Source organism: Engystomops pustulosus, chromosome 3 (genome assembly GCF_040894005.1).
Source record: "Engystomops pustulosus chromosome 3, aEngPut4.maternal, whole genome shotgun sequence".
In the NCBI taxonomy this organism is placed as follows: Eukaryota; Metazoa; Chordata; class Amphibia; order Anura; family Leptodactylidae; genus Engystomops; species Engystomops pustulosus.
This window is the reverse complement of record NC_092413.1, coordinates 97424962-97449970: the sequence shown is the minus strand read 5'-3', so window position 1 is coordinate 97449970 and position 25009 is coordinate 97424962. Positions and strand designations below refer to the sequence as shown.

The following is a 25009-nucleotide window of genomic DNA, read 5'->3' as shown; positions in this document are numbered from 1 at the left end:
CACATGGAATATTGTGTACAGTTTTGGGCACCAGTGTATAAAAAGGATATAGTAGAGCTGGAATGGGTGCAGAGGAGAGCAACCAAGATTATTAGGGGAATGGGGGATTAGAAAAAAATGACAGATTACAAAATTTGGGATTATTTAGTTTAGAAAAAAGACGACTGAGGAGAGACCTCATTACACTGTAGAAGTACCTGAACGGACAGTACAAGGATCTCTCCAAAGATCTATTCATACCTAGGCCTGTGACCAGGACAAGGGGGCATCCTCTGCGCCTAGAGGAGAAGTGATTCTACCATCAACATAGACAAAGGTTCTTTACTGTAAGAGCAGTGAGACTGTGGAACTCTGTGCCTCATGAGGTTGTTATGGCGGACTCTATGTACATGTTCAAGAGAGGCCTAGATTCTGGAGAGAAAAAATATCATGGGTTAGGGGATAAAACATTTATTTAATTCTTAAAGGTTGGACTTGATGGACTTGCGTCTTTTTCTAGCCTTATACACTATGAATGATTCCTACTCAGAATGGTCACCAGTTATGAGTGGTTTACCCCAGGGTTCTCTGCTTGGCCCACTACTATTTAATATATTTATTAATGATATAGAGGTAGGACTTAATAGCACTGTGTCTATTTTTGCAGATGAAACCAAACTGTGTAGTGTAATAGAGTCTATGGAGGATAATCATAGGCTCTAGGGTGACTTGGACAAACTGAGTGTTTGATCATCTACTTGGCAAATGAAGGATCAATGTGGATAAATGTAAGGTTATGCTTCTGGGGGCTAATAATCCATAGGCAACATATGTCCTTGGGGGAGTAATTCTGGAAGAGTTCCTTGTTGAGAAGGACCTGGGGGTACTAGTAGATCATAAATTGAACAGCATGCAATGTCAGCTGCCTCTAAAGCCAGTAGGATCTTGTCATGTATCAAAAGTGGTATGGACTCTCATGATAGGGATGTAATATTATCACTGTACAAGGCATTGGTTTGGCCTCACCTAGAATATGCTGTCCAGTTCTGGGCACCGGTCCATAAAAAGGATGCCCTGGAGCTGGAGAGGGTTCAATATAGAGCCACAAAAATGATAAGGGGTATGGAGGGTCTTAGTTATGAGGAAAGATTAAAACAACTAGATTTATTTAGTCTGGAAAAGAGACTACGAGGAGAAATGATTAATTAATATAAATATATGAATGGTCCATACAAAAAATATAGTGGTAAATTGATTTAATCAAATCAAAAGACGAGGGGGCACTTTCTCCGTCTGGAGAAATCAAGGTTTAATCAGCAAAAGCGACAGGGCTTTTTTACTATGAGAACTGTTAATCTGTGGAATAGCCTGCCTCAGGCGCTGGTCACAGCAGAGACAGCAGAGAGCTTCAAGATGGGTCTAGATACCTTTTTACAACTAAATAACATTGATGGTTATGTTGTTACCCCTAAATCCCTTCCTCATGCAATCCCTTCCTTGGTTGAATGGACAAGTGTCTTTTTTCAACCATATAAACTGACTATGATTCACTCCATTAAACAATGAATTAGACCCTTGTAACATATGCAATCTTTCTAGTAGTTCATGCTGAATACTTAAAAGTCTTCAGAGTTTGCTGAATAGTAACTCTATGGAAGCTATACTAAAATACATGTATGAAGGGTAACCTTGATATTTGCCTGTCACCTGTCCTTTGATCATATGACTTTGATGGTTGTCTCATACAGAGTATGGAATTTACAGTACAAAGCGGACCCACAGAGGTGACTTAGGAAGTCCATTATCATTCCAGGACAAATGTCACTACATATGTTCATAATATTAAACATAATGTCAAGAAGCCTCAATGGCTTTCCTGGATTGTGCTCTACACTGACAAACATGTTTTTTTATAAAAGGAAATTGAATCATGTAAAGGTCACTATTGAAGTGGGTAATAGACTCTCACAATACCCAAGTACATGTCAATCATACTTGGAGTCAGAGAAATACATATTCTCATCTAAAGTCATTTAATTGAGTTGTCACACATGAGACAATATTTAGCTCTCATTATAATGTGCGTTATAATATGATTATGGTGAGAATAATTAATATAATTAATTATGTTATATTATGATTAACTGGATTCATCTGAATAACATTGACATAAGAACTTTTAAATAACATTTTAATTTACTTTTGATGTAATTTAGTATCTCCACAATGCCAACATAATATCCTAATATTCCTAGTTTAAAAGAGAATACTCAACATTGGGGTCAAAGAAGGAAAATATTTTAATAGAAAAATAGCTTTCTAACTAATAAATGTTAGTTTATAGTAACAATTCCCACAGACATACAATTTTGACAAATGACAAATTACCTGCCCCCACTTATAGGACTTGGGTAACTTAACTCCTGGAAAATGTCTAGAACATTTGTATGCAATAAAAAACATAGCACACTCTGTTCTACCTAGAGTGAAAAATGGAGAATAATAAAGTGTCTGATAAATCTAAAAAAGATAATTTATCCAAATATACAATTTTAGGGGAACTTTGGGGGAGACTTATCAAGCTGCCCAAGAATAAGAATGTGCTTAGTTGCCCATGGCAACCAATTACAGTTCCCCTTTAAAATATTCATGAGCCCTGGTAAAATGAAATCTGACCTGTGATTGGTTGCCATGAGCAACTAAGAACATTCTTACTCTTAAGCAGCTTGATAAATCTCCCCCTTTATACTTACATACTTGGGGGAATTTATCATTATAATTTGTCTTTGACGTTTATGTTCAATTCTATTTTTGTTTTATTTGAATTAATCAAGTGAGTCTATGTACATTGTTGTATTTGTTTTTAGGTTTTAGATTTTTACAGATTTATGTGCTAAAGGCTGCTCCCTGAAAACAAAACTGGTCCCATAAAATGCAACACATTACTAAATGATTAGTAATTATGATATAGTTAAGTAACAAAAAGCAGGGTATAAAGTTATTGATATATTTAGTAGATTTCTCAACTATACTGTGCATTTCACTATAATGCCATAGGGTGAAACCATTTGAAAATTGCTCTGTTACCATAGGGACGATCCACATTGCATTGAAGTTCGTCAGTGTGGTGTACACAATGCACTTTTCAAAACTCTCCGACTTTGAAGATTCAACACATCCCAATGTACACCTTGTGCGATACAATGCATATTCAATTTTACAGAGTGTACATTATGCGACGCTCACCTTCATCATTTTATCATCGTGTCACCATTTTATACCGAGCGATTGTAATATAAATTGCTTTATAACTCGTAGCACCCACATCAAACAAATTATAGCTCTGACCTTGAATTTATCCTTTAGGCATATAAAATGCTTAAATGATTACTATAGAAAATCTAGGAACAATCATTTGTAGAGAGGCCTGCTTTTATAGTGGAAAGCTTCTTTTTATCTGTTTGCCAAGCTGGAAGCTAGACATGTAGCAGAAAGAGGTCTGGCAACGACACTCTGGAGGACCCATTGTTTGGAAGTGCTCCCAGCTGTTATTGTCACAAGTCACATTAGTTATGAGGCCTTCATTGCTGAAAAGAGGATTTTGAATACAGATATCACCATTAAGACAAAGAAAAAAGGCTTTCAATAAATATTTCTAGTTGCCAAGTGGCATAAGGAAGTAAATTGGTATATTATACTATAAATTAGTCCATATATTTAGGTATAAGGAGTCGTACCGGTACATCCAACCCACCGAATTATATATGTAGAAGCGGGAGTAAAGTGAATGGACTTTATTGGGGTGTTATGTGTCAAGTTGATGCAAGATACAAGGAAAGATTTCGAAATAATTTAGAGCATTCACCAATATGCAACGTCCTCAGGAAGTCAATATCTTCTCCAAATGTATTCTTTAAATAGCACACTCACATGGACAAAATGTAACGCAACAGACTGATCGACACTAATAAGCCTTAGTCTTGATCTTTCAGGGTTGGGATCAGCCAAACTCAACAACTAATGTACCACTACCATTATGTTGGCAAGCAGTTCAGCACCTTCCAGATCATGATTCTTTCATAGCTCAACCTGGTGGCATCTTGAAGAACATAAACTTTGAAGTTAAATGGAAATTGGTTGTACCAAGTCAAGAAAACAGAGAGCTCAAGTCAAGCTCTCCCTTCCTAAGGTCTCCTTCTGCTCAGATTGACCTAACCCACTCTACCTTAAAGATGACCTGTGAGGGCAATTTAGATTGTTTAGTTTCCTAAATCACATTTAAGAAGCCTATCTGGGTGCTATTAAAATAATTTTTTTTACCCTTTCCTTGTTGCAGTGCTCTCCATTCCTGTGCAGTCGCATTGATGCCCTTGCTTCACTGCACATATCCCATAGTTACGTCTCTAGTACAATAAAACCAGGATGTATCGCTCAGCTTCATTGAAGCTTTCATTCAGAGTTTTTCACATTAATTTTTGGGTGTTTTCAATGCATTTTCAATGTGTTTTTTTAAGCGCAGACAATGGGGCTGATTTATCAAGCTGTCTGAAAGTCAGAATATTTCTAGTTGCCCATGGCAACCAATCACAGCTCCCGTTTAAAATATTCATGAGCACTGGTAAAATGAAAGCTGAGCTGTGATTGGTTGCCGTGGGCAACTAGAAATATTCTGACTTTCAGACAGCTTGATAAATCTGCCCCAATGTGTATGAAATGTGTCCTGATTTGGTGGACTACATCCATGAACTGGATCATTTTTTTTAACATAATGTATAAATGTGTATATATGTGTGTTTATACCTATATACCTATAGTATATACTCCTCCAGGCTCCACACGACGGGTCACTTCACTCGTGACCAGAAGGCAGCCATAAGACTGGAAGTAAGCTGACACAGAGGTGGCGGGTGGAGGAGGCAGGTGGGCGAGAAGGGAGGACAAGGAGGGTGGATGGAAGGCTTTGGCAGGGACATTGCATGCCTATCACATTGCTGTAAAAGCTGGTTATGATGTCCCTACACTCATGGGAGCATTCTGAGGCAGGGATAGCTTAACTTCAGTGCTAAACTCACTGACTTTACACAGCCAATTCACATCTCCTTTCGAAGTTGAGAAACATGATCTTAAATGTGTTAAGCTGCTTGTTAGCAAACAAATTTTTTGCTGACAGAATCCCTTTAAAGATATTTAAAAAACATGTGACACCAGAACTCTAGCAAGCATTGCAAGAGGGTTTTTCCAAGGTGAAACATCTTGACAATGGAACAAGGAAAAAAAGATCTTAAGACTGATTTCCAAGAAAATTATTTGACGAAATGGTTTATGGACCTGTAGCCTGCCCTGTCTACTCAGTAGGGGCAATGCTGCATTCCTGGCAAAAGAGGTGCCTAGGGTAAAACTGTAGCACTAACTATTCAGCGAGTGGTGATGGAAGGATGGACATGGTGATAGTAGTTAGTGTTGGGTACAGAGAGGTTAGTAGTTTTTAATATTCCTCTGGGCCCAGCTCAGGTAGAGATATTAGGTAACAGTGGCTCAGTCCCTACCACAACCTCTGGGTGTTGATGCCAATTATATGGGGTTTACACTTCAGTGGGATGTTGATGGTTATTACTTTTCCTGAGTGGTATCCCTAACCTGAAGTTAGATGAAAGGGTTCTTTAAAACACAAGGACAGAGAGAATAATGTGGTTAGTAAAGCCACACCTTACTTTATTTTAAACAAGTTCTTTTATTCCACAAATGGATAAATGACCATTAATAAATGACTATTTAATATTTCATTAACTATTCTATATGTTCATTAACTATTCTCTATTTTCAAAAATATTGAATGGAACTTTTTGTGCTTATTTTTTGTTCTCTAGGCTTGTGACTGTGGCGGTCCAGGATCTCTGAGCACACAGTGTAATCCAGACACAGGCTGCTGTTTCTGCCGTCCAAATTTCTCAGAAGAAAAGTGCACTAGTTGTAGGATAGGATACCGAAATTATCCCTATTGTGTTAGCTGTGATTGCTCTTTAGCCGGAAGTAAACCAGAGAGCTGCGATCGTGAAACTGAAAAATGTTCTTGTGCCGAGGAAACAGGACAGTGCAACTGTAAGGTAAGAAATGTACAATCAAATGATATAAGTATACAGAAACCAAAACCATCTACCTGTGTATACACTTACCTATATACATGTCTGCGATGTACGCATTGTGTATCTATTTATCTTCAGCATCTGTCTCTATCTATTATTCATGGTGATTATATATGTTATCTTTCATTATATCACAGTATTTTTGGTAATAAGCTGCGAATGATCACAAGTCATGTAATTTGAGGTGGTTACAATTTATTCCCAATGTCTGTGCTTGCGCCTGCAGTCCAGATTTGTGAAAGTTGTATAAGGTAGAAATATGTGAAATACATCCTACAATGTGAAATAATGATCATTAAAGAGCACAGAGGGCTTCTCGTGATGGACGTTCCCCGCTAAGTATATAACATTACCTAGAGGAAAGATATTTGCATGCAGATTTTACTAGTCTGTCAGAAACACCGCACAAGTTAATGCTTTTTTATAATCGTTTAGCCACACAGCTATAATTTGGATGCAGGCCAGGCAGATGAATTATAGTATACTTGTTTTCAGGCTGAACGAGACTTGCATTTTCCATTAAGATCATTGAATGTTAACTGTATACACATTTCAATTTGCTGCAAAGTACTGATTTTAGTTTATGATATAAAGGAAATAATGTTTTTATGTCGTTGTTGTCGCATTACGTTTTTTGTTCCTCAGGGTAGTCTACCAATATCTAATATCTAGGGCTCGGGTACTGCTGTTTGGGTTTGTTGTAAGGCATTATTTAAATCCAGTAGCAGAGCTCCAGCTCCAAGCACTGTGTAGTGGCCGCTCATCGTTAATACAACTGAGCTCTCATCTACTGCATACGGAAGCATGAAAAATATGACCAACCTCATTCATATGTATTGTGTATTCTATATTCATTATTATTATATTGCTAATCTTTTGCATGATATATATCTGGGATCAGGGTTTCAATCACTAAGTAATGCTGCATTTATTTAGGGCAGCAATTGATAGAATCATTAAAGGGGTCGTCCACATTCAGCAGATAATTGATACTGGGGAGCATTTACTTTCCCGACCACTGGAGTTCGCAGAAAGTGCTATTTCCGGGTATAATGCACTGAGCATTCACTTACATCGTGCGTCCGATATCCTGCATGTGTCGCTTCCCCGCTATGGTCCACCAGAGTTCTCCTTCTTCTTCCTGGTGCATGTAAGTGCCTGGGCTTGTGGCACAATTTGAAAGTTAAATCCCACGCTCTGTCCAACAGCACGCCCCTCCCCCCCGCGCTTTTGTCGCATGGAAGCCAGCGCAGCTGTGCCAAAATCCCATCGTGTGCGACACAATCCCAGCGCAGACACTTGTTAAATACCTGTCCAAGGTGTGCAGTCCCCGAAAACTTTGAAAGTTTGACAAATCCACAACCCTTAGTAAATGAGCCCCATTGTGTGTGTAATGAAAAGTAATACAGTTGTCCACTATACTTGATTTCCTCAACTTTTCTGGATCTCTCATTCTATAGAAAGCTCCTTTGTTTACTTCCAGTGGACAAAAACTGGTACATGGTCATGTGGAAGTGGTCACTGGAAGTAAACGTACACACTTTCTTTAAGACAGCAATCAGAGAACTAGATAACTATGAGGAATTGATACATAAATTGGAAAATTGCATAACTTTTCATTACACAAATAATATCAATTATCTGCTAAAAGTAGATAGCCAATCATGCTATTAAAGCTTTATGCAAGTGAAGAAACCCACACCTTGCATCTGAAAACCCCTTTAACTTATTTGTTAAAATAAAGAAATTAAAATCTCAAGAAAAGACCTACAAATACTTAGTACATTCCATGCTGGCGCTCGTGCATCAGCTTATAACCGTTGTTCAGTCATAGTCGGATACTTCAAAGGCTCCGACGGGTTCCTGTGCAGATTTTATCTCCTATTCCCCCCTTCCTCTTCATGCCACTTCACACCCCACTGCTGTGAAGGTGGCAGATTGGGGACAATAATCGCAAGTGCTAGCTGTAAGCTAGCATTTGCGATTATCTCAGGGATTCTACGCCAGTGTCTAGGTGCAGAGGTCCTGAAAAATACCCCCCACTTTTGTAGTGAAAAACTGTTTTTACATAATTTTGCACACTCTTCAACATAAATAGCTTATTATTAATTACTTATTCCCCTAACATTTTAAAACAATCCCTTACATATCAAAATGGCCACACAGAACTACACTGTCTAGAAGCAGCCCTGGAGATATGTGCAACCATAGCTTTTGGTCAGGGGTGTAGCTTGAGGAAGTGCAAAGGGTACAGTCGCAACCAGACTCAAAAGGACTAGGGGCCCATATGGTGTACTTTTCCTATATGAGAAGAATAGTACTATAAACAATGTATTATAACTGGGGGCAACTTCAAGTTACACCTCTGCTTTTGCTTTTGGTGTGTTAGTAGCAGCGGAACTGTGAAAATTGCATTTATATTCAAATTTAGCTGTGCCCTGCTGCATGCTCTTATAGTGCTGTACTCTTAGCTGTTCTACAATCCTCCCCCACTGGTCTGAGTTAAAGGGGTATTCCCATTTGGGCATCCATATTTAATTGAATTCATTTGCCATATGTACACATTTCTTCAATTGGATGTTATTAAAAAAATGTTCCTGTGTGAAGATAATTTCTCATATATGTTGCCATGTTGACCCTTAAAACAAGATAGCTTCCTCGGATACGACCACCCCACACTCTGCAGCGATGGTCAGATATGCGCTATTGAGCCCTGGCCACCTGGATTCAGCAATAATTACCAGAGGACGGCTGTGGGACCTGCAGTAACTTCCGGACATTTCATATACAAAAACCTTTTGTTTCTTTTTGCAATCACTGCAGCAGAGGTGGCCGTATCCAAGGAGACAGTCTTATTTCAAAGGGACCATATGACTACATTTATGAGACATTATCTTCACACAGGTAAAAATGTTTTAATAATATCTAATTGAAGAAATGTATATATATGGTAGATTAATTAAACTGAATGTGAATGCCCAGACCAGAATACCCATTTAAAGATGAAGCAGACTGATTATATACTGCAGCAGTTACTCCAAGAAGAAATGAAGGGCAATGGGGCAGCACTGCTGAGAACACACACACCCCAGTACACCAAGTTCAGCTACAATGCTTGAATCCATTTTTACAGTCTTTTTATTAATAACAGCGTGCACAAAGGTATGCTTACAAAGATACCCAGGAATGGTACCAAACATTTTTTTTTTTACTTTTGTATGGAAAAATCTGCTGACGGGTTCCTGTTGAGTGTTGAATGACTGTTGCATTATACAACTAGCAGCCTGTTGCAACTGATGATCCCTGTGTTGGTCCAGTACTAATGCTACATAGGTCCCTGCTGATCTCTACCTCCATGTAACCAAAGAAAATACTTGTTCAGCAAATCAAAGACTGCAGCATTAATCTGTCTCAGTCAGTGATTAACTACATGGGATTTTTTTGTGAGTCAAGAATCCAGGAAGTAAAGACCAGCAGAGATGTGAATTGTGAATAGTGAGGATGCTTAACACATTTTTCTTATGTAAGCCCCTCACAAAATGGTTCACTGCATTTTTATATTTGGAAAGATATGATGTGGGGATACCTAAAATGTTTATGATTGTTTGTTTATTTTTATTTCTTTTCTAGAGAAATATTTTATTTATTTTTTTATTTTATTTTTTATTTTATTTATTTTATTTTTATTAAACTCTTGGGAGTCTTAATGCTGGTGCAATATACCACAATGGCACATTTTTATCGATGTCAAGATGTACTTGCTATAGTGTCAAGCTGGGAGGTCCATTTATGCTTTTACTATGATTCTTTGTTCCTGCCTTTTTCTTATTTTTAAGAAGCAATAACTATTCTTAAAGTCTTAAATACACCAACCACAATTACCGTAGCTGTTTTTTAAAAAATATATTTTTACATAATGATATGAAATAAAGAGTATTTTCTATTTCACAGGAAGTAAACATTGATAAGTATGGATACGTAGGATTCTCTTTTATACACAGAATTGTCAACCGATAATCACATGTCAAGTAACCAATGTCTTTGATGTAACCATTTGTTAGCATAAAGGGGAGTTTATGCAACAACATCTATTTTTAATGCACATTGCATTCATGACTCACTAGACAGGTTGATATTCTTCTTTGAGTGTGATAAGCATGTAGTGTAAGGGTAAACATACATTAGGGATAAAAGGAAGAACAGTGGATTCTGGCAGGTTTGAAGTATGGAATGACACAGACTGGAAAGATTCCATCACATCACTGTCTGTGACATTGTGATAAGGTAGCCTTCTTTGCTCAGAGTATGATGTTAAATGGAAATCCGAAGCGTTGCTCATGACATTATATTGAACCTTCAGCTCCGAGCAGAATCCTTCTACTGTATATTGAGAATACACAATGAATTCTGTACTGCTTACATTTTCTTTAAATGAGCAGTACTTTCTTTTGTTTCCCCATTTACAGTTATTCAAGACATTATTAAAGGGAATCTGTCAGCAGATATTGACCTAATAAACATTAACAGTATGATGTGAGAAAGATTAACACCTTCTAGATGATGTTTCTTTCATGGCACAGTGAGGTGACATAAACCAGAAGATCAACTTTGATGTGAGTTTGTAAATTGTTGGTATAAAGTCATGGTGGCAGAGTGCTTAGTGCTCAAGTCTAGCTCTTACCTCAATAGATAACCCCTTCTGTTATAATGTACCTTATTCAACAGACTTCTGGAGATGTAGGGCCATCCCTGGATGCAGGGTCATTGATTACAGCGAAGTGGGCATTCTTAGGCGGGGAGGACTTGACTTCATTGCTAAACTCTAAGCCTCCTAGATGTTTATTTTACATTTTGCTTCAAAGTTGATTTTTTTGGATGATGTCACCACCCTGGTTCATGAAAGAAACCATCCTCACTGAGATAAGAATTCAATCTAGAGACTCTTCTGGAGAATATAACGAGGATCCCTGCAAACTGGATGTAAATGCTGCAGTTTTTCTATACACTGAACTGCCGATTATAGTGTCATTTTTTATTACATGCTATTAGAATATAATGATACTACACACAAAGAATGGACATAGGCATGAGCTGAGGAACCAGTTACCAGTTATCAGTATGTTATTTAGCAGCTTTACACCATCCAATTCATGTTTTTTCATGGCTGAGCATGGTTCCATTATCCAGAAAATCAACCTTAAAGTGATATATAAATTGGTTATATAAAGTCAAGGAGGAGGAGAGTTTAACACTGAAGTCAAGTTGGGGAGCTCTGAACGCCTCCTCCTCTGTGATTGACATTATGCACTGGATTCTGGATATCTGCTTGGTGATTTCTCTGCATGGAGGATCATAAATTACAGTGAAGGGGGAATTCTGAGACAAAGAGATCTTGACTTCAGTATTAAACTCTCCACATACATGACTTTATGAAACCAAATCACATCTTACTTCAAAGTTGATTTTCTGAAATATCCCACCACACTGGCCCATGAAAGAAACAGTATACTGCTTGACAGTATACTAGAAGTGGTTAATTTGGTCAATTTCTGATGACAGGTTCCCTTTAAAGGGGCACCGTTACCAGATTGTACCATCTACTAGACCCCTCAGGTAGGATATGATAGATGCTTTATAGAATTCCCTTCAGTAATTTCTGTGCAATCTCAACCATTTGACTCAAAATCTGATCCAAAGTTATATTCCAATGACCAGTGAAGAGAGCTTTAGAGGCTGCAGAGGAATTGTTACTTCAGTCACCCCTAACCTAATAATAGTAATCTTTATTTATATAGTGCCATCATATTCCATAGCACTTTACAAATGGGGGACAAATGAAAATAAAATAAGGCATTGCAGAGTAAAAACATAGACATATGAAACAATAGGAGTGATCTATGAGGATGAAGGGGTGACACAAGTGGTATAAGAACTTATATAACGGTCCAGCCAATGAAGGGAATCTTCATTTTTATAGTATCTAGTAACATGGGGGAGGATTTATCACCACATTGGTGATTATTTATCATACCATATCCAACTGGCGGCTCTGCTTGTCAGAAATTTTATGCCAGGCCGTGCCTGTTGTTGAATAGTGGTTTAACCTGAGCCCATTCAACAGGTGTAGGCTTTAACTAGCGTGCCAGTGCGGGGGTAGGAATGCCCCACACTGTCATCAGAAGCATCCCACTTCACACCTCTCTAAGCCCACTTGACGTGGAGGTGGTGTAAAGGGGAATTTCCCCAGGAATTGCAATTATTCGAGGGCTTGTAAACAAGCTAACTGGCAAAGAGGCCCTGTATAATATCCCCAATTCTTTTTGAGCCTTTTTTGTGACAGGTCAAACTTTTTTATTTCAGCTAAGATAGTGTGGAGATAAATCTCCCCATAGTGTCATGGTAATAGTAGTAAGTGTCATAGGCTCTTGGTTCTGTGATTTACAAAACCGAAGATAGAGACAGTTAAAGACATATTTGAAAAAGTGAGCTGCATGTCAGTGCAAGACCCAGTTCTCTCCTATTTCTAATTGCCCGAATCTCAAGTTCTGTAGATTACAGAACCACAAGTCTGATAAATGAGATCCTTACCTTTTATATAACACAAAAAGCATGTTTCTACATAGGTACTATTGAAGATATTGGCGTCTGAAGTGATTTTCCATCTGTAGCGCCTAAACTTGTGTGTGAGATTGATAAAGAAAGATTCTTGAAAAACTGTGTCATACCCTACAAGAAGAAACTAGTAGTTTGATGAATAAAATTTGGTTCCCTTTAACATAACAGGAGAATCATTTGTCCAGACAAAGCAATTCTTTGTGAATACTGAAGAAGAATCCAGATCGAAGCCTGCAGTTATCAGCATTTTACATGTGGATTCACAGCAGATTTCCATCCAGATATAGATGGCCATAATGTCCAGGCTCTCCCCAGCCTTGTGCAGCAACCCTGAGCATTCTTATATTGTATTGTATTGTATTCTGTTCTATTATCTGTAAAAAGGCAATAGTGATAATAAAGTTTTATATTTAGGGAGAGCTGAGAGAAGAATGCATTGTAATTAGTGGTTAAATGCTTGCTCGGTCACACAGCTTTTCTTTTCAACTCCTTCATACAGATGCAGCCTCACAAAGGAGAGCCAGGAACAGCATTAGTGTGTTTTCTAATAAATAAGGAGAGGGGAGATGCCAGAAACCTTTAGTAGCAGTTTGTCTCCCATTGAACCAAGGAAGGAGGATATTGAAATCCAACATACCCTGCATTTCCTAACAAGATAGGATCTTACTCTACAGGCCATATTCTAGAGGAAACCGATTTATAAGAACTGTATATAAAAATGCAGTACTAAATGAATGCTTTATTCACCAATTATTGGAGCACATTAAGTGATCCTTATGCTAGAGCGACAAGTCTTCCCTGAACCTCTATCATGGTGTCTTTAGTAGAAATGACAACAGCAGACTGCATTTTTTGATATATTGGTCCATCATGAATACACAATAGGGGTTGTATGCCAGTAATAAGCAGTGCATGCTTATCCGTAAAGTTGGATCTGTTTTGTCCAGATCTGATTTGGAGGAGATTGTAACTTTAGTCTACAGTTCCACAGCCCACCCCAATGCGGAAAAGAGGCATAATTGGGGATTGTTGTTTGCCATCTCTGCCAGTTGAAGTGGGCATAGTAAACATGGGCCACTGTAGTTTCTATTATCATTGGGGTTTTTTTTCACAGTGACCAATAACTTATGTATGTCATTATAGAGCTATAGTTGTATAAGTAAATGTATGACTTTTCCCTATTTGTAGTTTATTGTTACATATAACAGGTAAAAAGGTACAGTACTGTATAAAAAAGGTTGTCTTAATTCCTCTTGGGGACCATAATACTTCAGGCAGTCATTTGGTTTATTGTGACTACAATCGTCAAAATGTGGTCTATTCTCCAATAATTGAAACCAGTAAATGGGTTATATTTCCATTACTGGCCTTAATTTAGAGTTAAATTAACCTCATACCACATATGTCAAAAATTAGGATATTGATGACCCCCATTAGTATGTAACATCATCAGCAGACAGTTTAATAACACCCATTCCGTGCATTTCATTTTATAAAGCATATTCATCTAATTGGATGTATAAAATGTTCTCATTTATATGCATGTATGAGCTTCAGACTAACTGTCAGATATTAAAAGGGGTCATGATGATTTCCCCCCTGCAAAACAACATAATAGAACTGAGCAAACCTGATATTCTTAGCAATTCTGAAATTTCATATATGTTTATAATGAAAAAAAATCCAGAGAAGCACATACTTGTATAGTGGGTGCTGAGCCGTAGATGCCTTTGCATGGGTCACACATAACTACTCCAATGAATAGGCAGCACTCATAAGTTTAAACAAAATCAGGGGTGAATCTTTAATCTAATGTGAAGTTTTAGGGACTAGCCACTTTTTTTAAGCATGCTTGAAAAATATGGTTTGTCACCGAAATGTCGCAATGGAATAAAGATATGTCCCCGATTTTGTTTATACTTCGGAGTGCGGCGTGTTCATTTTGAGTAGTTATATACATACCTCATCCTCATTCATGTCTTTTCTTCACATACCTTTCCATCCTTTCTTATCACACAGTACACTTATCATTTGTTGCGAGGGAAGTTTCTGTGGTGGGGCAATACATTTTTAGCATTTTTATTAATGAATTTATGAAATTTACAAAAAGATTATATTAACAGGTATTAAAAAAAGGTGTTTTAGTTTATATTGGCCACTAGAGATGAGCGAACATGCTCGTCCGAGCTTGATGCTCGGTCGAGCATTAGGGTACTCGAAACTGCTCGTTACTCGGACGAATACTTCGCCCGCTCGAGAAAATGGCAGCTCCCGCCGTTTTGCTTTTTGGCGGCCAGAAACAGAGCCAATCACAAGCCAGGAGACTCTGCACTCCACCCAGCATGACGTGGTACCCTTACACGTCGATAGCAGTGGTTGGCTGGCCAGATCAGGTGACCCTGGGATAGACTAGCCGCTGGCCGCGCTGCTCGGATCATTCTGTCTCTGGATGCCGCTAGGGAGAGAGCTGCTGCTGGTCAGGGAAAGCGTTAGGGTGTTCTATTAGCTTACTGTTAGGCAGGAGTGATTCTCAAAGAACCCAACAGCCCTTCTTAGGGCTACAATAACGTTCTACTTTTTTTATTTTAATTTGCATCTTTTACCATTTTGTGAGGAATTAGCAGGGGGACTTGCTACCGTTGTGTTTAGCTCTTAGTGGCACACATATCCATAGCAAAGACCGAAGTGGGAAAATTCAGTAGGGGTTGGATTTCTATTAGGCAATAACTCAGTGTCATCTCATCTGGCATAGTAGTGTGCTTCCTTTGATACTTGGCTAGAAAATAGCCATAGGAGAATACAAACAGCTTCTTGAAGCCTACAGTAGCGTTCTATATATTTGATTTCTGGTTGATCTGCTGGTGGCTGTAGTTTCTGCAGTGCATGTACTTGCCAATTCTGAGCAATTTGTAGTGAGACTTGCGACCGCTGTGTTCTGCGCTTAGTGGCGCACATATCCATAGCAAAGGCCGAAGTGGCAAAATTCAGTAGGGGTTGGATTTCTATTAGGCAATAACTCAGTGTCATCTCATCTGGCATAGTAGTGTGCTTCCTTTGATACTTGGCTAGAAAATAGCCATAGGAGAATACAAACAGCTTCTTGAAGCCTACAGTAGCGTTCTATATATTTGATTTCTGGTTGATCTGCTGGTGGCTGTAGTTTCTGCAGTGCATGTACTTGCCAATTCTGAGCAATTTGTAGTGAGACTTGCGACCGCTGTGTTCTGCGCTTAGTGGCGCACATATCCATAGCAAAGGCCGAAGTGGCAAAATTCAGTAGGGGTTGGATTTCTATTAGGCAATAACTCAGTGTCATCTCATCTGGCATAGTAGTGTGCTTCCTTTGATACTTGGCTAGAAAATAGCCAGAGGAGAATACAAACAGCTTCTTGAAGCCTACAGTAGCGTTCTATATATTTGATTTCTGGTTGATCTGCTGGTGGCTGTAGTTTCTGCAGTGCATGTACTTGCCAATTCTGAGCAATTTGTAGTGAGACTTGCGACCGCTGTGTTCTGCGCTTAGTGGCGCACATATCCATAGCAAAGGCCGAAGTGGCAAAATTCAGTAGGGGTTGGATTTCTATTAGGCAATAACTCAGTGTCATCTCATCTGGCATAGTAGTGTGCTTCCTTTGATACTTGGCTAGAAAATAGCCAGAGGAGAATACAAACAGCTTCTTGAAGCCTACAGTAGCGTTCTATATATTTGATTTCTGGTTGATCTGCTGGTGGCTGTAGTTTCTGCAGTGCATGTACTTGCCAATTCTGAGCAATTTGTAGTGAGACTTGCGACCGCTGTGTTCTGCGCTTAGTGGCGCACATATCCATAGCAAAGGCCGAAGTGGCAAAATTCAGTAGGGGTTGGATTTCTATTAGGCAATAACTCAGTGTCATCTCATCTGGCATAGTAGTGTGCTTCCTTTGATACTTGGCTAGAAAATAGCCAGAGGAGAATACAAACAGCTTCTTGAAGCCTACAGTAGCGTTCTATATATTTGATTTCTGGTTGATCTGCTGGTGGCTGTAGTTTCTGCAGTGCATGTACTTGCCAATTCTGAGCAATTTGTAGTGAGACTTGCGACCGCTGTGTTCTGCGCTTAGTGGCGCACATATCCATAGCAAAGGCCGAAGTGGCAAAATTCAGTAGGGGTTGGATTTCTATTAGGCAATAACTCAGTGTCATCTCATCTGGCATAGTAGTGTGCTTCCTTTGATACTTGGCTAGAAAATAGCCAGAGGAGAATACAAACAGCTTCTTGAAGCCTACAGTAGCGTTCTATATATTTGATTTCTGGTTGATCTGCTGGTGGCTGTAGTTTCTGCAGTGCATGTACTTGCCAATTCTGAGCAATTTGTAGTGAGACTTGCGACCGCTGTGTTCTGCGCTTAGTGGCGCACATATCCATAGCAAAGGCCGAAGTGGCAAAATTCAGTAGGGGTTGGATTTCTATTAGGCAATAACTCAGTGTCATCTCATCTGGCATAGTAGTGTGCTTCCTTTGATACTTGGCTAGAAAATAGCCAGAGGAGAATACAAACAGCTTCTTGAAGCCTACAGTAGCGTTCTATATATTTGATTTCTGGTTGATCTGCTGGTGGCTGTAGTTTCTGCAGTGCATGTACTTGCCAATTCTGAGCAATTTGTAGTGAGACTTGCGACCGCTGTGTTCTGCGCTTAGTGGCGCACATATCCATAGCAAAGGCCGAAGTGGCAAAATTCAGTAGGGGTTGGATTTCTATTAGGCAATAACTCAGTGTCATCTCATCTGGCATAGTAGTGTGCTTCCTTTGATACTTGGCTAGAAAATAGCCATAGCAATAGGATAGGATTGTTTGGTTTTAAAAACTCAAAAAAAAACAAAAAACACAAAAAAAAAAAAAAACACAAAAAAACACCAAAAAAAACAAAAAGAAGTAAAAAAAAAAAAAAGTTATAACTCTCATTTTAAAAATGTTTAACCCGAGGGCTAGGGGTAGAGGACGAGGGCGGGGACGTGGGCGTCCAACTACTGCAGGGGTCAGAGGCCGTGGTCCTGGGCGGGGTGAGACACCACCTGCTGATGAGGGAGCAGGGGAACGCCGCAGAGCTACACTCCCTAGGTTCATGTCTGAAGTTACTGGGACTCGTGGTAGAGCACTGTTGAGGCCAGAACAGTGCGAACAGGTGATGTCGTGGATTGCCGACAATGCTTCGAGCAATTTGTCCACCAGTCAGTCTTCCACGCAGTCCACCCATGTCACCGAAATCGGCACTCCTCCAGCTCCTGCACCTCAGCCTCCTCCCCCCCAGTCTGCCCCCTCCCAGCAAAATTTGCCATTTGAACCGGCATACTCTGAGGAACTGTTTTCTGGACCCTTCCCACAGTCACAAACCACTTGTCCGGTTGCTGATGAGCAATTTTCCGATGCCCAGGTTTTCCACCAGTCACAGTCTGTGGGTGATGATGACCTTCTTGACGTAGTGGAAGTGTGTAAAGAGGTGTCCGACGATGAGGAGACACGGTTGTCAGACAGTGGGGAAGTTGTTGTCAGGGCAGGAAGTCCGAGGGGGGAGCAGACTGAGGGATCGGAGGATGATGAGGTGACAGACCCAAGCTGGGTTGAGAGGCCGGGTGAACACAGTGCTTCTGAGACGGAGGAGAGTCCTCGACCTGAACAGGTTGGAAGAGGCAGTGGTGGGGCCAGACGGAGAGGCAGGGCCAGAGCTGGTGCATCAGCGCCACTGTCAACTAGTGAAGCTCCCGTGGTGAGGGCTCTTGCGGCGAGGGCTAGATCTTCAGAAGTGTGGAGGTTCTTTAAGGAAACACCGGATGACCGACGGACTGTGGTGTGCAACATTTGCCAAACCAGGCTCAGCAGGGGTTCCACCACTACTAGCTTAACTACCACCAGTATGCGCAGGCATATGAATGCTAAGCACCCCACTCAGTGGCAACAAGCCCGTTCACCTCCGGCCGTGCACACCACTGCTCCTTCCCCTGTGTCAGCTGCTAGTCAGCCCCCTGCCCAGGACCCTGGCACAAAAACCCCATCGTCGCCTCCACGATCCTCCACAGCATCCACCAGCGTCCAGCTCTCCATACCCCAGACGCTGGAGCGGAAACGCAAATATAGTGCAACCCACCCGCACGCCCAAGCCCTTAATGTGCACATCTCCAGATTGCTTAGCCTGGAGATGCTGCCCTATAGGCTAGTAGAGACCGAGGCCTTTCGCAACCTCATGGCGGCGGCCGCCCCTCGGTATTCGGTCCCCAGCCGCCACTACTTTTCCCGATGTGCCGTCCCAGCCCTGCACCAGCACGTGTCAGACAACATCATCCGTGCCCTGACCAACGCCGTTTCTGACAAGGTCCACCTGACCACGGACACGTGGACGAGTGCTGCCGGGCAGGGCCACTATATATCGCTGACGGCACATTGGGTTAACTTGGTGGAGGCTGGGACCGAGTCTGACCCTGGGGCTGCTCATATACTGCCGACGCCGAGGATTGCGGGGCCTACCTCGGTCCAGGTGTTTCAGGCCTACTATGCCTCCTCCTCCTCCCACCCCTCCTCCACCTCCTCCTCCGAACTACCATCCGTGGGCACGGCGCCATCAGTCGGTAGCTCTAGGCACAGCAGCAGTGCCGTCGCTAAGCGACAGCAGGCGGTGCTCAAACTGCTGAGCCTAGGCGACAAAAGGCACACCGCCCAAGAGCTATTACAGGGCATCACGGCGCAGACTGATCTGTGGCTGGCACCGCTGAACCTCAAGCCGGGAATGGTTGTGTGTGACAACGGCCGTAACCTGGTGGCGGCTCTGCAACTCGGCAGACTGACACATGTGCCATGCCTGGCCCATGTGTTAAATCTGATAGTGCAGCGTTTCCTCAAGACATACCCCAATCTGTCTGATTTGCTCACGAAGGTGCGCCGCATCTGTGCGCATTTCAGGAAGTCCAGCCCAGATGCTGCCACTCTCAGGGCAGCGCAGCGCCGCCTCCAACTGCCCGCTCACCGACTGTTGTGCGACGTGCCCACGAGGTGGAATTCAACACTGACCATGTTATCCAGAGTTTACCAGCAGCGCAGAGCGATTGTAGACTGCCAGATGTCAACTTCCACCAGAACTGGTAGTCAGGTCAGTCAGCTTCCTCAAGTCTACAATGAGGAGTGGACGTGGATGTCTGATATCTGTCAGGTGCTGAGTAACTTTGAGGAGTCAACACAGATGGTCAGTGGCGATGCCGCCATCATCAGCCTCACCATCCCGCTGCTTGGCCTGTTGAAAAACTCTCTGGTCAGCATGAAGTCGGAAGCTTTGCGCTCGTCACAAGAGACGGGGGAAGAATATTCCCTTGTTGATAGCCAAAGCACCCTGAGGTCTGTTTCTCAGCGCATATCGGAGGAGGTGGAGGTGGAGGAGGATGAGGAGGAAGAGGAGGAGAATGTTGGCGAGACACAAGAGGGGACCATTGTTGAGTCCTTCACTGTTCAGCGTGTATGGGCAGAAGAAGAGGAGTTGGAGGAGTTGGAGGAGGAGGAAATGGACAGTCAGGCCAGTGAGGGGAGTGAATTCTTACGCGTTGGTACTCTGGCGCATATGGCAGATTTCATGCTAGGCTGCCTATCCCGTGACCCTCGCGTTCAAAGAATTTATTCCAGCACCGATTACTGGGTGTTCACTCTCCTGGACCCACGGTACAAGCAAAATCTTCCCACTCTCATCCCTGGAGAGGAAAGGAGTGTGAGAATGCATGAATACCAGCAGGCCCTGGTGCACAAGCTGAAACAGTATTTCCCTTCTGACAGCGCTAGCGGCAGAGTGCGTAGTTCTGCGGGACAAGTAGCGAGGGAGAGTAGGCGAGCAGGCAGCTTGTCCAGCACTGGCAAGGGTACGCTTTACAAGGCTTTTGCCAGCTTTATGTCACCCCAGCAAGACACTGTCACCTGTCCCCAGTCTCGGCAGAGTAGGGCTGATCTTTACAGAAAGATGGTGAGGGAGTACGTAGCTGACCATACCATCGTCCTAAATGATCACACAGCTCCCTACAACTACTGGGTTTCAAAGCTGGACATGTGGCACGAACTGGCGCTGTACGCCTTGGAGGTTCTTGCCTGCCCTGCCGCTAGCGTCTTGTCCGAGCGGGTTTTCAGTGCAGCTGGTGGCATCATCACCGATAAGCGTACACGCCTGTCGACTGACAGCGCTGACAGGCTGACGCTTATTAAAATGAATAAAGGCTGGATTTCTCAGAATTTCCAATCTCCACCAGGTGAAGGAAGCTCAACCTTAATAATTGATCCACTCCTCCTCCTCCTCCTCATTTTCCTCCTTCTCCTCCTCTTTGTACAGTAAAGCAGAGGAAAATGGCTATTTTTTGACAGGGCCCACTGGCTCTTGCTATAGTACTTCATGCATTTAATTTTTCTGGAGGGCCACCTACCCGGTCCTCTGTTTGAAACAATTTTTGTGAGTGCCACATACAGGCACTCAATCTATTCCATTTTTCTGGAGGGCCACCTACCCGGTCCTCTGTTTTAAAAAATTTTTGGGACTGCCACATACAGGCACTCAATCTATTCCATTTTACTGCAGGGCCACCTACCTGCTCCTCTGGTTTGAACAATTTTTGGGACTGCCACATACAGGCACTCAATCTATTCCATTTTACTGGAGGGCCACCTACCTGCTCCTCTGGTTTGAAACATTTTTGGGACTGCCACATACAGGCACTCAATCTATTCCATTTTACTGCAGGGCCACCTACCTGCTCCTCTGGTTTGAACAATTTTTGGGACTGCCACATACAGGCACTCAATCTATTCCATTTTACTGCAGGGCCACCTACCTGCTCCTCTGGTTTGAACAATTTTTGGGACTGCCACATACAGGCACTCAATCTATTCCATTTTACTGGAGGGCCACCTACCTGCTCCTCTGGTTTGAAACATTTTTGGGACTGCCACATACAGGCACTCAATCTATCCCATTTTACTGGAGGGCCACCTACCTGCTCCTCTGGTTTGAAAAATGTTTGGGACTGCCACATACAGGCACTATCCAAATTAAATTGTCTCCATAGCAGCCTCCACACGTTGTCTCCATTGCTACCTCCAAAAGTCGTCCATATAGCTGCCTCCATACATCGTCCCTTTATCAAACGAGGTGTGTCAGGCAGAAATTTGGGTTGTTTTCATGGATTCCACATCAAAGTTGTTAACTTTGTCGCCACCCTGCTGTGTTATCCACAAAATATACTGGCAAACTTTTACCATTTAGGGATATTATTTCAGCGCTTCTTGCGCATCTGTTTACATTCCCCTCACCCGGCATATCCTAAACTTATAAGAACGCTACTACACTTGATCTTATACAAAAGGTTCTTAGAAGTGCTGTTTGGGGAGTAGCCTAGAGACAGGGGCTTGGATTGGCGAAAGCTCGCCTGGCAGCGGAACGCCAGCTCCATGCGCATCATGCGCTTATTGCGCATCTGTTTACATTCCCCTCACCCGCCATATCCCAAACTTATAAGAACGCTACTACACTTAACTTGGTGCAGGCTGGGACCGAGTCTGACCCTGGGGCTGGTCATATACTGGCGACGCAGAGAATTGCGGGGCCTACCTCGGTCCAGGTCTCAAAGGCCTACTATACCTCCTCCCACCCCTCCTCCACCTCCTCCTCCTCCGAATTACCATCCGTGGGCATGGCGCCATCAGTCGGTAGCTCTAGGCACAGCAGCAGTGCCGTCGCTAAGCGACAGCAGGCGGTGCTGAAACTGCTGAGCCTAGGCGATAAAAGGCACACCGCCCAAGAGCTATTACAGGGCATTCCACATCAAAGTTGTTAACTTTGTCGCCACCCTGCTGTGTAATCCCCAAAATATACTTGCAAACTTTTACCATTTAGGGATATTATTTCAGCGCTTCTTGCGCATCTGTTTACATTCCCCTCACCCGCCATATCCTAAACTTATAAGAACGCTACTACACTTGATCTTATACAAAAGGTTCTTAGAAGTGCTGTTTGGGGAGTAGCCTATAGACAGGGGCTTGGATTGGCGAAAGCTCGCCTGGCAGCGGAGCGCCAGCTCCATGCCAAGATCCAACTAACATAGTTTTAACTGCAGCACCTTTAATCTACTACTAGTTCACTGCCTCCATACATGGTCCCCTTATCAAACGAGCTGTGTCAGGCAGAATTTTGGGTTGTTTTCATGGCTTCCATGTTAACTTTGTCGCCACCCTGCTGTGTAATCCACAAAATATACTGGCAAACTTTTATCATGTACCGATATTATTTGAGCGCTTCTTGCTCACCTCCTTTGGTTCCTCTCTGCCACCCATTGGTTTGAAGCCTGAGTCCATTTAGGGTATGTCGCCATGACACTCTCTAGCCTGCTGCCGCTGCCTCTGCATGCCGTCCCCTATAGTGTCAGGGTCAATTATTGGATGTTTTAGATGCTATCTAGCTTCATTCTGTCACTCTGTCATGGCCATGCTGTTGCCCATAATTTTGGCATAATGGTGCGATTATGCAGCCTCAGAGGCATCCATGCATGCTGCCCCTGCTGTTTCCTGTCCATTTCCGTGGTGTTTCCATCCTTTTCTGACGTTCCCAGGTGTTTGGCCAAGCTTCCCTGTGCAGAGCCTTGGTCCCCTTGAAAAATGCTCGAGTCTCCCATTGACTTCAATGGGGTTCGTTATTCGAGACGAGCACTCGAGCATCGGGAAAAGTTCGTCTCGAATAACGAGTACCCGAGCATTTTAGTGTTCGCTCATCTCTATTGGCCACCCAATATTCATTCCTTCATCAAGAGTTAAAATCTGCTGGAAGCATGTTATTGAGAAATGCACTGTTATTCTTAACATACCTTCATTGGGGGATATTTATCAGGGCCTCTGCTTCACATCAGTGGTATAGAAACCCTGAAATAAACGCAAATGCTAGCTTATTGCTAGCACTCGTGATTATTTTGCCCAATCCACCACCTTCACACCAGTGTTTCACATGTGAAAAGTCCCTGTCTGCGTTTATTCTATGCTAGGCCCTGATAAGCATTGCGCAGGAACCCACCGGATACATCAAAAGGCGGAGTCTCTTGATGTATTGGACTGCGCCAGAGCAGCAGCGGGGCTATCATATACAGGTGCATGAGTGCCGACGTATGATAAATAACCCCCATTATCTCTGTCCATTATGCCATTCCACAATATCCCCAGTTAGTTCTGTATATTAGTTGATATCCCATTCTTCCAGTGTCTACCCATGCTTCATACAAGACAAATATCCTTCTTATCTGATGGAGGGGGATTGGACCAAGCAGGGATAGCAGTGATTCTACTGTCAGACATGACCTTGGTGTAGCAACGGCCTCATTAGCATATGGATTCAAATGAAAATTTCTAAGTAACATCTTATCCAAATTACAAATGCAATCTGGAAATCGTACAACATTTGTTCCTGGAAATGCAGCATATTGGAATTCACCTTACCCTCATTTAGTGTAAAATACTGTGCATAATCTGCCAGTTTCTAATTGACTCTGGAAATAAAGTTCTCTATTGCTTGGGGAAGTCGTAGACTAATATAAGCCAGCCCTTGGACATCGATAGTCCTGTAGGAAGATGTACAGTACTTAAAGGGGTATTCCAGGAATCGGCATAATTCATATACAAGTGGGCACTCAAAATATAAGCTAATATGTAATTAGTTGTTATTTAAAATTTTGCTCCCCTTAGCAGAAAAATGCTGGTGACATAGACTGTAATGAAGAATTAAAATGCTACTGGCCCTTTAACCAGTCCGTCGATTTCCTCTGCGCGGTCCGTTGCAGGACAGAAGATGGCCGCTGGTCACATGTCCACATCACATGTCCTGCAGCTGCCTGGGCAGGTCATGTGATCACCACTACGTTTGGCTGTAGTCGGTTGGTTGCAGCGCATCCAGTATGGCCGGTGTTGTGGTGATGGCAGTTACACATCATTACTATGGTAACAGACCAAGAAAACCTGTTAGATCATCACTGGCAGCAGAGCATAAGAGGGAGGAGGAGTTACTGAGATCTAAAGGATCATGGGACTTGTATTTTCCAGTGGTGGCCATCTTGGTGATAACTCCACCTACTTTAGAGAGGACATAAAATGTTGTGAATCATAAAATCAAACTATTTAAGCTCCGTTTTGTGACTAATGACATTGAGTATTGTTGTATTCATTTATTTATATCATCATGGGTTTTTGTGTCAGACATTCATATTCCCGGAATACCCCTTTAATAATGTTATTGA

The 25009-nt window shown here is 42.1% G+C and overlaps 1 protein-coding gene across 4 annotated transcripts in view; it reads left to right on the top strand.

Annotated features, from left to right (window-relative positions):
• The window catches only part of LAMA2 (laminin subunit alpha 2), a 567760-nt gene that overhangs the window by 323025 nt on the left and 219726 nt on the right, over positions 1-25009 (top strand). For all 4 annotated transcript variants that reach the window (XM_072141562.1, XM_072141561.1, XM_072141563.1 and 1 more), the window contains one exon: positions 5847-6083. In XM_072141562.1, coding sequence (XP_071997663.1) covers positions 5847-6083 — 237 coding nt within the window. The remainder of the gene's footprint in view (positions 1-5846; positions 6084-25009) is intronic.